Genomic DNA, 16,517 nt, shown 5'->3' on the forward strand with positions numbered 1-16,517 from the left:
CACTGCTTAAAATCTCTTTAGCATTTTATTACCCAGTGAAACTTTGGAAATAGAGTTACAGCATATGGCACTTCTCCCCTGACAATTGAGAGAAATACAATTGTATGCTGGTGTGCGCCATTAACTTCTTGGTTGGATTTAACTGTTTTTTTCCTGCTTTCTCTGCAGCTGTTGGTTGTCTTTGGAGGGTGGGCTCCTGTATGCCTTTGTTGGACCTGCAGCTGCTGTTGTTCTGGTATGTTTCATTCATCAGATGTCCACTTCTCTTTCATGTAGATTTACGATAAAGGAAATACAAATAGTTACTAAATTACTACTGAACAAAAACTTGCACAGACTGCAATAATAAAATCAAGACACATGCATAATAATAAAAGACACTAATAACACACACAACCCACAGTGTAGTCTCAGTGGCAGTACAGTATCAGTGTAGTGAAAATTGTTAAAACTCTACCAATTGTTGCTGTGAAAATGCCTAACATGAGAAACACACTCTGCTTTCAAAGTCAAAGTAATGAGCGTCCCATCAGGCAATGTTCCTTAAGCAATTCCCTTTCATTTACCATAATGGTGCACCATGTAGCTGTGAGGTTATAAAGTATTTATGCATTAGATTTGTTCCAAATCTAATATACTGGGGTATTCTAATCATCTCATATTTACATTGTTGTACAGAGAAAATTACACAAAGAATGTGATTATGCAAATCACTAAGTCTGTGTCAAAGGGACTGAGAACAGTGGAAGCTGAGTCAGATTTTTCATTGTCAGACTTCTGTGGTTGGATTAGAAATGAAGTGATTTTAAATAATATTTTTTGTAAGTGACTAAATGTCTTAGTTTGAGCTTCAGATGCACTAAGACTTAAAGTCTTGCTGTGCTGTCGTTTCCGTTTGTGATGAACCTCAAAGGAGCACAAGCAAAAATGGCAGACCTTGTGCAGTGAGAATGAACACCATGCCGCTGTTATCACAGCACTGATACTGTAACATCATCATGAGATGTCTTACAGACACAAAGCTGGTTGAATGGAAACGTCCCCAAATGTATTTGTATAAATACTTAACAAGCTCTTTATTCAGCTAGAAATAGTTGAATATTTTAAAGAATCTGCTACCCAGTGTTGTAGTAGCCCAGGTGCTGCTGCTAATAATAGGAGAAGGTGCCTTTGAGAAGACAAGCATTTCTTGTCAAGCTGATCTTTTCTCGTGGCTGACTATCCGGGGCATGCCTCATCTATTGGCTGAAATGTCACAGAGATGAGCAAACAATAGAAGTTAGAGGTCAAAGCTCAGCGCAGGTGGCGATAATGACATTCAATTATTGGCTAGGTATGTAGAATGTCAAGCTGGGAAATGTATTCAACATTGGTTTTGAAAGGGCCCCGTTGCAGTTGATTTATTGAAACGCGAATGTAACTGTTCCTTTTTATTGACAGGTCAACATGGTGATCGGTATCTTGGTGTTTAATAAACTAGTGTCCAGAGATGGCATCCTGGACAAGAAGCTGAAGCATCGAGCAGGGTATGACAGCACGTCCTTGTTAGTACCTCCTTTTTCTTCTTAACATTTTTTCTTCTAACCTTCATGCAAAAATACATACAAACATGTTTAGATTTGATTTCACACACACATGAAGATGTAGACCTCCTTTTCTTGCTGCAGAAAAAAAGGCATGAACATAAAGGGGTCAGATCTCTCTCGGGAACGACACAGCTTCGTATTTCTTTGGCAGAATCAGTCCAAGATGAAAATCATTAAAACGCCCACACATTGGCTGCGTCTGCTGTTACTAATATGGCGGGGGAGAATCTAAAGTCGGGGTAGTGGCTGTTAGCATTGTTTGTCATGCTGTTGTCTCTATGTCCCACAGACAGATGAGTGAGCCGCATACAGGATTAACTCTCAAGTGTGCCAAATGTGGTGTTGTATCAACAACTGCTTTATCAGCAACTACAGCTAGCAATGCAATGTAAGTGCCCGTCAGTGTTTCGGAATCAATAAGATGATGCTACAAGGAGTCTCTGCATGTCCACCGCTACAATTTAGACCTTGCAGGCCACTGCGTCGTAAACTGATGTTTCAATTACATCCACGGTACATCGGAGCTACAGTATGGGAATGTTTTTTACTGCAAACATGCACTGTTACATCCTTTTTTTTAAAACAGTGTGCTTACTTTATCACTGGCATGCACATTAAAGCCTTAGAGTGAAAAAAGGCCCTAATGGAGATGCCACTTTTCACTCCAGACATTATCGTGTTGTCTACACCAATTGTATTGCTTTTTTTTTTCCTCTCCACAATCCTCCATCCCTTCCCTCAGGGCGTCCCTGTGGAGTTCCTGTGTCGTCCTCCCTCTGCTGGCTTTGACCTGGATGTCCGCGGTGCTCGCCATGACAGACAAGCGCTCCATCCTCTTTCAGATTCTCTTTGCCGTCTTTGACTCACTGCAGGGTTTTGTCATTGTGATGGTGCACTGTGTCCTACGGAGAGAGGTAAAGGTTAAGTTTAAATCATCTTTCTTTCACCAATGATATTTGTGTACCTGAGGGTGCAGTGCGTAGATTAAGTTTCTCCAGGGGTTATCACATAACAAAAAGTCAAAGTTTTAACAACCATGAATGGAAACTTTCACAAAGTTAAATACTGAATTTGAGCCAGACCTGCCAGAGAATAAGACCTTCTAACAAAAGCATGAATTACCTTTCAAAGGCTTACTTTTTTTAGAGCATGTGTTGCAGTTTTGTGGACATGATGAATCCCTTATTTGCCCTGTCTTTAGGTCCAAGATGCTTTCAGATGTCGGCTCAGAAACTGCCAGGACCCAATCAGTGGTGATGCAACAGGAACCTTCCCTAATGGGCATGCTCAGATAATGGTAGGCACAGTTACCCACTGTTATCTGTAACCATTAGATCCTGTGCAATTTACGAAACCCAAAGTCCCCTGGTTATTTATAATGCACATACAAACCTCCTTGTTCTCCATTGACCCTAATTTAACTTATTATTCATTATTATTCAGTTTAATATGGCCTCTAACACACAAAGCATTGTTTCCCATAGGTTTATACTTTTCTACATAAGGCTTTTGCAAAGCTGCAATTACATGCAGGGTAGACACTTAGTCCTTTGATAAATGGCATTAATTGCCTTTGTTTTTTTTTAGGCCCGAAGCCTGATTCTTTGTTTCCATTTGATTGAACTCTCTGTCCATGTTTGCCATGCATCCCTCTCATTTCCTCTCTCAGGGTAATAGAGGACTGTTCCCAGCCTGACCTTTGAAATGGGAGACCAGTCCTGCTCATCTAGCACCACGGCGCCACTGGCAAATCACAGCAATGATCTGCCATTAGTATTCTGACGCAACTCAAAGTGAAATAGTTTTCATGATAGCAGAATGGTGTCAAGGCCCGATGGTTTAATACAGTCATTAGCAGCGAGCACAAAATACTTCGTTTCCATAAATGTATTATTGATATATTGTCAGGATGGTGCAGAGACTGTTTGGCATTTTTTAAAAGCATTTTGAAATACAAATGAATACAGTGTATATATATATATATATATATATATATATATATATATATATATATATATATATATAGATATAGATATAGATATATATCTATATATATATCATTAATCCCAATTTTGCAGCTGGCTTTTTCTTGAAGATGCCTCTTGTTTTGTATACACACACAGTTTACAGTATAAAAGTCCTGTCTGTCCTCTGCTTACAGACGGACTTCGAGAAAGATGTGGACATCGCCTGCCGATCAGGTAACAAACAGATGGTTTCTTATTAACACGATTCTCCTTGACTTGCATGCAAAAAAAACAACAACCCAAAAGAGGTTAGATGGTAAAACATAGCTGTTACATAACCAACAATCCCCACAGGAGTTTTTTCACAGTTACCGAACACTGACTTCAATCTGAGAACAAAACAGTATAAAGAGAGCTGTTGGATATTCACTTTCGTCTTCATTGCAATAAATATGAATGCCAGCAGCTCTTCCCGTCTTCAGGCGGCCGCACTACGTAATAATGTTTTTCATTAATATGTTGACGCTGTCACAGGATAGATGTGTAGGTGTCATGTGTCTCATTTTGTGAGGATTTTCTTCCTCGGTTAGCGGGAGGATATTAAAAGGAAAATGCATGTAACTAGTGGTGGCAACTAACACGGGCCTGGAGCCCCATCTTTCCCCCATCCTTTCCAAACCAATGAAGAACACGTCCTAAATGGACCGGCAGGGAATAACCAAGAGCTCTCTGAAACACAGCTTGTTAAGAGACCAAACGGGCTGTCTGGCTCCTCTGACCCACATTACTTCATACTGTCCAGTCTTGTAAAGCTAAAGTGGACATACCGATACAAAAAGGCAGTGCAGACAGGTGTCATTTATAAATCATGACCAGATTCAGAACAAAGTAGCGCTGCGGTTGGAGCGAGATGCTTTTTACAGATTACTCTCCGCCGGGCGAGTTTAAATTGGTTGTTTACAAACAGGGCTTATTGTCAGCAGCAGAAGTAATATTCTGCAGAGTCCCCGTTAAGAATTACCAAGTAAAGTGAAAACCAGACTCAGACTGTGTTCCCCTATGTCCACACTGAGTATTTAATCAGACTTAAACAAAAAAGCAAGGGATCTTTTTAGTTGTCCTTGTAATCTTCATGCAAGCCTGCAAGTCGTGAACAGACAACATAATTCCTACTGATTCATGAGGCAAAGCTCAGTGGGGAGGACACGGTGCTCGTTTAACCAGAAGGTATTTCTCAATAGATAGCTGCTGTTTCAATATTTGGTGCACAACAAGGTTGTCACCATCACTAAATTTGGATACGGGTGCTACATGCTGTTTAATGAGGAGAATTTCAGGATCATAATGTAACCTTGTGACAGTATTTACTGTTACATCCTCCAGGGATACATGCTGTCATGTCCCTCTGCATGTAGGTGTAATGTCACACTAAAAGCATGTGCATAGGTATTTGCCTTGCATTACAGTTTTACCTCCGCAGCACCAAATCCTTTGATAATTGATTTGAATGTGCTCGTTCTTCTGGTCATATGTTGGATAAGGGCAGACACACTGTGACACTAGCTTCATTACTGACAAATACCAACTAATCCTTTTATCACTCTGTCCTGCAGCACTCCATAAAGACATGGGCTCTTGTCGCGCCGCCACCATAACAGGCACCCTCTCCCGCATTTCCCTCAACGATGAGGAGGATGAGAAGATCCCCGAGGGCCTGAACTACTCTACGTTGCCTGGCAACATCATCTCCAAAGTAATTATCCAGCAGCCTTCAGCTCTGCACATGCCGATGGGAGTAGGTGATCTGAAAGAGCAGTGCATGGCCGACAGCGCCGCAGACATGCGCCGCACTGTTTACCTGTGCACCGACGACGCCATGCGCCAGAGCGACCACGACATGGTCGGCCGCGACATGGAAGGCCACTCGTTGCAGGGCCAGATGATGGAGACGGACTACATAGTTATGCCCCGTGCCTCTGCAGCATCGGTGTCCGGGTCGGGCATGTCCACCCTCCTGAAAGAGGACACCAAGATGAACATCAATATGGATACGCTGCCACACGAGAGGCTGATGCATTACAAGATGAGCCCTGACTTCAACATCAGCCCGTCAGGCATGGACCACATGAATGTGAACCTGGAGCAGCAGTATCCTAGTCCTCCCGAGCAGATGCAAAACCTGCCCTTTGAACCTCGCACGGCTGTAAAGAACTTCCTCGCTGAGATGGAGGAATCCGCAGGTCTTTCTCGGAGTGAGACAGGATCTACAATATCTATGAGCTCCTTAGAGGTACATACACTGATGTGGACGAAGCTCAGGGGATAAAGAGCTGCAACAAACACCTTCACATGTACCAGACATCTGTCAATAATATACATATCTTCTGAAAGCGATGATGTAATAACTTAATACCTTCATGTTCTATATTCACAGAGAAGAAAGTCACGATATTCTGACATGGACTTTGAGGTACGTAAAAAACTATTACTTCGATATAGGACATGCATCTAGCTTAAATGCAGAGAAAAGCCTTTTTTTGCAGTTGTGTTTGTCATTTGATTTATTAGTACTTGTTGTGCCTCTTAAGCTTATTGGAGTTACAGTACACAGCCTTGACTCAACAAGATTTATTGACATGCTGTGCAGGTAAAAGCAAGGCTTCGTCAACTGACAAACAGGGCAACAGTTCTCATCTACATTTTGTCCTCCTCCATCTCCTCCACCCATTAGCTATGTTAATTTTCAAAAATGTATGCTTTCTAAGTCATTTGCCCATTTCACATCAAATCTTACCACTGGTTTCAACAATGATTCTATTGGCTTGCAGACACATATTTAAACCCCGTTGGCAGGTTTTAGCTTTTCCTTTCCTTAAATCAGACTTTTCTGCATATTTATTGTATAAACTTTCAAAGTAAAGGAAACGTAAGGCTTCTGACAGTGATTTTGGCCTGGCGTGCATTTTGTTTTAGTTTCAATGCACACCGACACCTAAATTAAAAGTTCTGTGCCAAGGTTTGAGTTTAAGGAATTTCCTTATGCAAACAAAACTGTAAATGAGTCAATTTGACACAGAAGAATTATGTTTAATTTAGATACTCCAGACATTGCAATTTAAAAAAGTTCAAGCTTTCAGTGTCCTATCACCCTAACTTTAATTATCTTGGAGTTTCCTTCATTTTGGCAGTCACTTTAATATATGCAGAGACCGGGAGATTTGTTTCAAACCTGGCCGAAACGTAAACTACCAATGCCACTAACAAATTGATCAGAGTTGAAGGGGGTTGACAAGGAAGATGCTTTTCCATTATTGGCTGTCAATACCAAAGAAAAAACCCTTGCCATTGCAGAAAGTCATGCACACCAGGAAAAGACACATGGAGCTGTTCCAGGAACTGAATCAGAAATTTCAAACCCTGGATCGATTTCGAGACATACCAAATATGGGCAGCATGGTGAGTAACAGGAAACCAGGGCTGTGACGGTCAGCCAATTATTGACAGCAACGTCAAAACACCCTATTTAGATATCTGGTGCAGGGCACATACTGTAATGTGTGATTGTGCAAATGAGCGGTTACAGTATGTAGCTGAAGAATTTATGTGGAAGTAAAACTTCCTCTTCTTAGTGGACCTGCCGGCAGCTGCCGGGGGCCGAGTGGGGCGGGGGCTGCTCCTTAAAAGCACTGAAGCATTTCCTCCACCAGGCCAGTTTCAGGGAAGGAAGACCTTTGGTAATCTTGTTGCAATAGAGTGCATCCATTCCAATGCAAGGCCATGAATGCACTTTTATTTACATGCACATTTATCTACTTAGCAACCCCATCATTTTTCCATTAATGCATGGCAGATTATTTAACCAATCAACATCAATACAAATATTACCTTAAGTTCACTGTTCTCTTACTGCAACTGCGTGTGCGGGGATTCGTTTTCTTCTGAAGTCTGGAGAACTATGAGAATTGTTCCTGACCTTGCTGTAGGTGAAACGTCCCAGCGTCTGTCTCCACACCTGGCTGCAGCTGGAGACAATGGGGGTGTCAACCTGTCCGTCTCTCTCGGACAAGCGGCAAAGTTTTCTGTATCGAAGGCAACAAATAGAAATTAGGCTGGTGACCAAACACAGCCAGACTATTGTCAATGTCAGCCACACAGCAGCCTTTTGGCTGCATGTAAGCCTTGTTCCACTCCCATTTCAATCACCCCTACAGCACAATGTAATTTGAAGCCTGTTGCTTAGTTACAAGTGCAAGTTCTTTTGTATAGAAAATGATAACTCGAGTACATTCCCCTATTTCTTTTTTTTTTTTACCAGATGAATCTGCTGCAGAGCTGGCTGCAGACATTAGTATCCATTTTATATTTCCAGACTGGGAGCAGCTTCTCTCCCTTTCTTGCAGTAGTAAATGTGGGCCTGTCGATGAGAGCCCATTCAGATGAATGGCTCACACATAAAGCCCATATAGTGCACCAGTTTCTGAGCTTGAGGAAAACACAATTATGTTATGACTCCGTGATAAGCATGGTCCCATTTAATACACTATCATTATCCTTTGTTATTTAATGCTTTCCACGGCATTAATCCATTATTTTTCAATTAGCAATGGGTAGGAATTCATACAATGTTCTTTTGAATGAACTGACTTGACTGGAGACATCCTTTTTTTTTGTTGGAAAAATAACAGTCTAGCTGCAGAGGATGTCATGCCACTAATGTCACACCCCACTGGCCATGTTCACAGGACAAGGCAATGCCAAACAAGAACCCATGGGAGAGCTACAATCCAGCCTGTGAGTACCAGAATTACGCCACTATGAATGTACTAGAATCTGACACCAAGGACTCACTGGAGATGACGCCTGCAGAGTGGGAAAAGTGTGTCAACTTACCCTTAGATGTCCAGGAGGGAGACTTCCAAACAGAGGTCTAAAGGAGAAAACGCAAACTAGAAAAGGAGGAGAAAGAGATGTATTTTGCACTGAATAAAGCAACAGACTTTTCTAACAGCCTTGGCATTCATATCTGGATAATACGAGTGTGGCAGGGACAATATGTGCCAATACAATATAAGGACTGAGGACAGAGAAAAAAGAAAATAAGGAAAAAAACATCAGTGTTACTTTTTGTATTCTCACTAGTGTACTTAGTGTGGGGCAGCCTGGTGTACAATATTTACCATCATGTGTTTCAAATTATCTGTTGAGGAATTGGCTAAAAAAGGTAATCTCTCAAGATGAAACCTCACAAAGCAAATGACATGCCATGTCGTCCCAGCTTCATTGGGTCTAGTTTTGATTTCATAAAACTGGACCTGGGAGCACAATGTATATATTTATGCAGGTTTTTAAAAAGTTTATAACAGTCTGTTTGGCCATTACTACACTTTTTACTTTATAATATAAAACATGGAAGGCAAAGAGGATTTTTTCTGTCATATTAAAATGAATGTTTGTCAAGCTACATTCTTCATTGCTTTAAATGCAATAAAGATAATACTCACTTTTATATAAATAATATATTTCACAACTTTAATACTGCAGAATCTGCTTGAAGGATCCCAGCAAGCTCTCTCATCTGCAGCTCTGTATAAAATATTTAAAAACAAAATGTTGTATGGTGTAAATAAACTTTTGTCTACATATGTTTTACTTGTGCCAATTTATTTTAATGAGAACAAATGCCAACCTGATCAAAAGTTATAGCGAAAAATGTTAACATTTGAAAAGGAATGTAAATAAAAGAGGAAATATGTTCGTACTGCTTCAGAGGTTGTGTCAAGTTTATGTGGTTTGTTGGTTGTGGAATTCATTACTCACTTAAATATATCAAATCAAATGATGGGCATGTGACTGATATAAACATACAACATACATATCCATTACATTAATGGAGGCATTTGATTGGACTAAGAAAATAACATTACTCTAAAATTCGTAAACAAACGCTTTTTGTTAAATACCCAACCTGAAGACTGAATTACCCAAAACGTCCTCTCCAGTTCCCCAAATACTGTGTCCCCTGTGATGATTTGTATTCCAGCTTAGTCACTCCCTTTATGATTTAAGCTTTAGTTTCCTGAATCACCTCATAAATCCACCCCCGTATCTGATTGCTGAATTTGGATAGGACACATTCAACTCCTAATAGGTTTTTGTGCCTCCAGAAGGCTCAACTGATAAGATCAGTTCAGCTTTTCCTGGGCAGACGGGGCCAGACTGAGCACAAATGGGAGGCGGGTGTGAGGGCTTTGGAGAAAATCGTGTTTGTCCTGTCTGGTGGTCTACGGTACGGCTGACACTTCAGCAATGAGAGCATCGGTGGGAGTCCTCGCCCCCCAGTGGTCCACCCAGCGGGAGAAGAGGAAGCCACAGAGGAGGACTGGGATCTGCACCATCAGCGGAGAACGATGACGAGGAAAAAAAGGGGGACGCAGACAATAAACACAGGCTCACATTAATGATGACTCCCAGTCGTGCACTGAGATAAATTAACTTGATTACATATAAGCTCAGTCGAGACATTAACGTCTGAATTTATAGTGCGTTTCAATTTCCTCTAGCAGACATAATTAGGTTAATTATGTACAGTACAGCTGCCTGTGAGAGATTATTTTCACTAGTGTGCCAATACCCAATGTAGTGAAATGCCTCTGACAACACTGGCTTTTATTTTTTACCCCAGATTGTACACAAAGCTTTACAACATGTAACATATCTTTACAAAATTATATATCATTTTACACACACCTTTTTATAGATACAATACAAAAATGGTGTAATAGTAATTTCACAATTTAGAAACTACTGGTATTCTTAAATAAATGTTTTATTTTTACATGACAGTGTCTTTTTACATTTGAAAGACACTGTCGAGGTTCAAGAACAAACTCTACACCTCAAGATGCAATCCCCAAATAACCAAGTTCATATTAGGAACGAGCTCCTCATACGCTATTGAATGTATTTCTTATATTTACCAATCGTGCAGGTATCAAAACATACTTCCTCTCCCAAAAGCACTCAAAAAATGCATGGCTGACGGACGTTTTACTCTTTCAATGAATAATGTTTGGAGACGGATGAAATCAGAGTTACAGTGCCTCAGGAGATAATTTACGTGCTTATACGACCTAATCATATTCAAATGTAAAGCTCTAAATGTGTATGGGATTTCTTCATCAGCTCTGCTGGGTGAATTATGTCAGATGTACAAAGTCACTCATTTATCCTTCCTTTTGTGTCTCAAAAAGTACTTGTGACAAACTTCATGCAGCTCAGTTCAGGCCACTTATAAAATCTGAACAATATGACGAGGATTCAGATTTCCTCTTCTGTGTGCACAGTGGAGGTTAATTTTAGAGAGTTACAGGACTGTAACACTGTATTATGGATGTGAGGCAATACAGCAAATATGTTCAACTTCAGTTAAAGTAATTGTGTTTTATTATTGAGAATAACCCATTCCATTTGTGTTTGTTATTAATTTTACATTGTGCTACAAATGAAAAATAATCTAGATAATAGTTCTTTTATACTTAGCAAATCAGTGGGCAGTTCCAATGGTTATTGTCCTATTTGTTTGTTGTTTTTGTGTAAAGTTGTGATGCAGAAAACGTGTTCTTTAAGAGTTTATATAGTTTTGAAAGGGATGTAGGATATCTTGTATTTATGTTTTGGCTTTAGCGTGTAGAGGTTTCAAAAACGGCCCTAATATCAGAAAGTGCATTTTAGGTATTTTCATTCTTGCAGAAGCTCAGCTTATTCTCTCTGTAGCTCAGTTAATGAGCTCAATGACAAAGATTGACGAAGACCACCTGCAGGAAATTCTGATTGTAAAACCAATTATAAATGGAAGGCTGCAAATGTGCCTGTTCATCGGTTTGACAAAATAAGCTGTGTCTGAAAATGGAAAGCTGTACTATTTAGTTGTTGGTAAATTGAGCGTGGATGTTTTGACAAGTCTGGTGGACAAGCCATCATTTGGGAATGAGTGACAGGCCCCCAAAGGCCCGTAAGAGCAGAGAGGTTAACCTGCTTAGGGGCCGCAAACACTGAATCAACATAATCACATTGATCATGCGTCACTTTCCTCCCTGGAGGCATGACTGAGGGGTAAGGCAAACCCTTGGTCTATCAAGGGCCTGTCAGAGGAGTTAAAGCCCAGAGGAAAGACTTGAGGCCACCCAAAAATCACAGAAAGGACACAAGTACAGAGAAAAAGTGGTGAAATGCTTTACACAATAATACGAGCTATGCAGTATGTTTTTTCGAAACTCAAGTTCAGCCCCATCATAACAACTTTGGCTGTCTGGTTTTTGTCAGATGCCATCATAATGTCTAACCATGCCCAAGACTTTTAAGACTTTGGTGGTTGAGTAAATAGCTGAACGTTACAAAATCAAATTCAACAGCCGCTGTAACTACACTTTGTCTTAAGTGCTAATTAACAGACACTTATGTGGTAATAGTAGTTAAAATGCTCAAACGCCTGCTGTGCATGACAATGTCAGACCTGTCATGAGCTGACATTAGCATTTAGCTGAAAACCCCACGAGCATCTGCTCGCAAAGCTGTTGTTCTCCATAGAGATTAATGTAAAACTGATGCGAGCTGCTTATTTTTGTCCAGGAGACTTATTTTAGCTATGCGTGCCCTAGAGTGACGACTCGCAGTCGATGAATCGAATGGGGCGGTGAAGGAGACCATGATCAATAATGTTTTTTAAATGGTTTTATGTCGAAAGCTAATGCTAACCTGGCCTTTGGATTTGCTCACACACCGAGCATTAAATAGCTGAAGCAAAAAACAACAACAACACATTAATCATTTCAGCTGATGCTAAACCTTTTTTTTTTAAATAAGGTAGCCAAAAAAACAGACTGAAGTGAGTGAGCTACCGATACACTACGTTAAGAAAATACACAGAAGGGAACATCAGAGCTAAAATGAACTGGAAAACTAGAACTGTACTTTCGAGCATAGTTACACTAGAGATAGAAAACAAACTTTCTGAAACCTTTAAAAAAAATGAAACTTTGGAAAAGAAGCAAGCAGGCTACTCACTCCACACTGTACAATGCAGTACATGGCCTTTCATCTTGTGGAGCAGTAAGATAGGTGATGGGTGCAGAGATCCCTGACAATGGTTGTGCTATTATGTAATTCATCTTGCTATACTATCATCATTGACTCCTGTCAATCATCTCTGCATCTTTGGAAAACAAGGTCTGTTTCAGAAAAAAAAAAATGTTGGATGCCCAAACAATGGATAATCTATTGGTTCCTTTATTTGTTTCTCAATTTGTAATATTCGATAATAACAAATTACTGGTAAGATAATTTTTTGTCATTGTTTAACTGATAATTGGCTGGATGGTCAGGCATGAAACAAACTGGGATGCAACCACATTGTGTCTGAAATCCTCCTGCAATTATTTTTAGGCATAAGAGTTTTTGGGGCTTCTATTTGCTTGTTTAAAAGGATTTGGGTGTGCAGGTTTAAAATCTCTCCTGCATACATCATGTATTACATGTAAACAATCTGCCAAAAGAATCACACAATGATGTGTACACAACATTTTTTTTTTTTACACTAAATAGAAAATCATATTTGCAGAAAAACATCAAATGTAAATCGGATCAAATATTGTGGTGATACAATTGTGTACAAATTGTGTAAAAAATCTACGATCGGTGATGTACACTTTAGCTCCCTGTAAACATATTGATGTCCTGAACTAATTCATGCATGCATTCATTCAGAAAATTTGTGAATTGTATCTTAAACATCTTGCAAAAGAAGACAAAAAAGAGATGCGTGAGGGAGGGAAACGCTTGAATAAAACTTGTACTCTGAACAGCAGAAATCCTCTCATCTGACATGTTGATCACACACTAGTGCTTGGGCTCCATGTTTTTGGCTCAATGCTTATTTGGTTTATTAGTGTATGAGGGGGTGGCATATCACATAATAGCTTAACTCAAGGCAGGCTTGCACAATAGTTGTGACAAGGTATGCATACCAACAACTCTAATTGGACAAGCACTCAAAATGTTATGCAAATCCATCCGAAGCATGCACCGAGTAGTTATATGCAAATCCGAGAAGGGATGTATTTAACTGTCAGTTTAATTTGATACATGTCCTTAGTACATGAACAGAACACACACTCACTACCAGAATTACTGATTGTGGTTTTGTGGTTCGGTACTTTGCAACCCCTAAATAGATTTGTGGTCATAATTTTGTCACTGCACGTGTTATAGTCAGTAATTACTTAAGATAAATACTCTATGCCACACAGAACTAAAGACCATTTAAAAACCTTTCATCTTTGAACAATATATTGTGTGTGTTTGTGTGTATATATATATATATATATATATATATATATATATATATATATATATATATATATATATATATATTTCATAAAAATATAATATATTTCATAAGAAAAGTTCACAAAGCCAATATGCTTTATAGACCACAATGTGAGAAATCAGCAGTCATTTTGGGGAAGAGTTGATAGCAGGGATGGACTCGTGAAAGAGTTGAGGAGATAATGCTCCCTGTTAGTGTTGGAAGGAATTGTATTGATTGTTGTAAAAAAAAAATAAGAGTCTCAAAAGTCTCACTCAAACGGGAGCAATTAGAAATTAGAACTGAGCCAACTCACCCTGAAGCTTTGAATAAATTAAATGGCAGGTGGCATGTACATCTCACTAACAATTATATTACAGATATAATTAGCTCTATTGTCGATCAAAATGTTTAATACAGATACTATCTGATTAAAATCTAATTTGTGATAAACATAACTTTGATTTCTGCAAAGAACTGTAACAAATGTGGTAGATTACTCTGTTCCACACTACTAAACAAAGTATAAATGTTGTATAAATATACACCACTTATTTAATATTTGGTATTACGGGTCAACATAGTTATAGGAGAAATAAGGAGTGTTTTTAAAATGGTTTTATTTCTTTAAATACAGGTACCATTCAATAACACATTCTTTTCAACCTATCTCAGGTAAACAGACAACACATCTGATGCGGCTTTTGTCGTCATCATGTGACCACATTTTCTGTTGTCGCCACTTTTCATTTCAAAGCAAAAATTTCTGTGAGGCTTATTTAATGGGGTAGCAATAGAGTACCCATCATGGTGCTACACATTCACGCGGCACACATATTTGGTTCCAAATTAAAAACTTTCCGTCAATATGTTGATTAAATTAGTTTGTGTTCATTTTTACACTATGAAATTTACTGAAAATAAACATGACTGTAGATAAACTGTAGAGCAAAAAATGAGAAGTACTCCTTAATTAAAATAAAATGACACACATGTTTGATTAATTCCATGTTTAGATGTAACATGTTCTTCAAAAAAACACGTTTGAACCCTGTGAATTTAAAACCAAGAATCACTGAAACCTTGGAAACACGACAGCCGCAATTGGTCTTTACATGACACGCAGTGCAGGTACGCAAGTACAGTAACTTTCACTTAAATAATAGTCTTGACTAAATAGAAGCAAAAAGTAGCAAACCCTCTAGCACAGTAAATATAACCTGAGACAAAACAAGCAAAATAAACTTTTGAAACAATACTGCTGTCAACACTTATAATTATTATTTTAAACCAATTAGCTTTTCAGAAAACAAGCAAGCAGAACTGTTTGTGGAGGCTCAAATGTCTTCTTAGCATTCATCTTAAAAGGTATATTAGAGCCAGCTGTAGGTATTGTCATTCAGTAACCATTAGGAGGGTCTAGAAAGTGCTTAACAAACATAAAAAGCTTCATGTCCAAGCTCCACCTAAATGTTTTGGAGCAATGTATGACTGACTCTGCTGCTGCAGTGTCCAGTAGAAAATGACAAGTTCATGTCTGTTTCAAACTGAATTCTCAAGGTAGGATTTAGTTGAAGGACACTCCCAGAATCCCAAAGTCATCAATAATATTGACTGAGAAATACACAACAATCAGTCTCAGCGGTCTCATTAAGGGCTAGGATGTGTCAACTCAAAACAAGGCTGGAATGCACAAGACACCACTGCAATAACTCCTTAAAACTAATAAAATGAATTATGACAGATTACTGACATCCATTTATTTGTTTATCAAATTGTACTTTCTAGTCCCTTTATATATGGTGGGAATGTCTACAAACCCGTGCGAGCGAATGCTGCTTTTCAGTGCACATATTCATCATCACTTAAGTCTGAGTCATCAGCCTCCACCTCTCCTTCAATCACGGACTTCTTCCCTCTGCAGCAGGACACCACCAGACCAATGAGGAAAGCCTAAAAACAATAAGCAAAGCATACATTAGGAAATAATTCAAGAGGATGATCTGATCGATAGAATGCGTCAACTGCACAAGGAGAGAGGCTATTAAATATTTTGCTGAGGAGATTAGCTGTGTGCAGTTTTGGAAGATCCTTTTCTACTTTTCTGAGTAGAAATTAAATTAAATGATGTTCTTTGGCTCTAACCCTCTCCTCTCTAAACAAACTACAGCCTTTAAAAGGAGTGAAAAGTTTAAAAGATAGATTTTTAATTCATAAAAAATGAACACATTTCTTTACTTTTTTAAGAACATACAATTGCAATTCTCACTGCAGAAAAATCGTCCTGATGACATTTCATTTATTTCTCTGGACTTACCACGATAAAGGCCCAGTTACCAAAGTAATAGATGGTGCTGAAGAACCAGAACTTGTGGAGGAAAAGATAAGATCTTGTCACAGTGCACTGGTCTGAAAGGGACAGAGAAAGCACAGTAGGGACATTTAATAATTTGATCTCAACAATAAGAGCATATTTACTTTTGTTTTTTACCTAAGATGGTTGATATATATATATATATATATATATATGTATATATATATATATATATCTATATATATATATATCTATATAGATATATATATATCTATATAGATATATAT

At 38.9% G+C, this 16,517-nt stretch overlaps 2 protein-coding genes across 13 annotated transcripts in view; one reads left to right on the top strand and one right to left on the bottom strand.

The window, feature by feature from the left end:
• adgrb3 (adhesion G protein-coupled receptor B3) overlaps positions 1-9,319 on the top strand; it is a 108,007-nt gene extending 98,688 nt beyond the window's left edge. For 5 of the 12 annotated variants that reach the window (XM_068568698.1, XM_068568699.1, XM_068568700.1 and 2 more), the window contains 10 exons: positions 169-235; positions 1,441-1,544; positions 1,876-1,974; positions 2,329-2,500; positions 2,788-2,883; positions 3,748-3,787; positions 5,167-5,843; positions 5,988-6,023; positions 6,905-7,009; positions 8,239-9,319. In XM_068568698.1, coding sequence (XP_068424799.1) covers positions 169-235; positions 1,441-1,544; positions 1,876-1,974; positions 2,329-2,500; positions 2,788-2,883; positions 3,748-3,787; positions 5,167-5,843; positions 5,988-6,023; positions 6,905-7,009; positions 8,239-8,484 — 1,642 coding nt within the window. In that variant the 3' untranslated portion in view covers positions 8,485-9,319. The remainder of the gene's footprint in view (positions 1-168; positions 236-1,440; positions 1,545-1,875; positions 1,975-2,328; positions 2,501-2,787; positions 2,884-3,747; positions 3,788-5,166; positions 5,844-5,987; positions 6,024-6,904; positions 7,010-8,238) is intronic. The other 7 variants (XM_068568702.1, XM_068568703.1, XM_068568705.1 and 4 more) reach the window with 5 other exon arrangements.
• A 6,342-nt stretch (positions 9,320-15,661) lies between these two features.
• The window catches only part of lmbrd1 (LMBR1 domain containing 1), a 48,467-nt gene continuing 47,611 nt past the window's right edge, over positions 15,662-16,517 (bottom strand). The window contains exons 15-16 of the mRNA XM_068568775.1: positions 16,234-16,325; positions 15,662-15,869 (exon numbers count right to left, since the gene is read on the bottom strand). Of these exons, the coding sequence (XP_068424876.1) occupies positions 15,759-15,869; positions 16,234-16,325 (203 nt within the window). The 3' untranslated portion in view covers positions 15,662-15,758. The remainder of the gene's footprint in view (positions 15,870-16,233; positions 16,326-16,517) is intronic.

Source organism: Clinocottus analis, unplaced genomic scaffold (assembly GCF_023055335.1).
Source record: "Clinocottus analis isolate CAN_PGR_092001 unplaced genomic scaffold, fCliAna1.0.p SCAF_8, whole genome shotgun sequence".
Lineage (NCBI taxonomy): Eukaryota > Metazoa > Chordata > Actinopteri > Perciformes > Cottidae > Clinocottus > Clinocottus analis.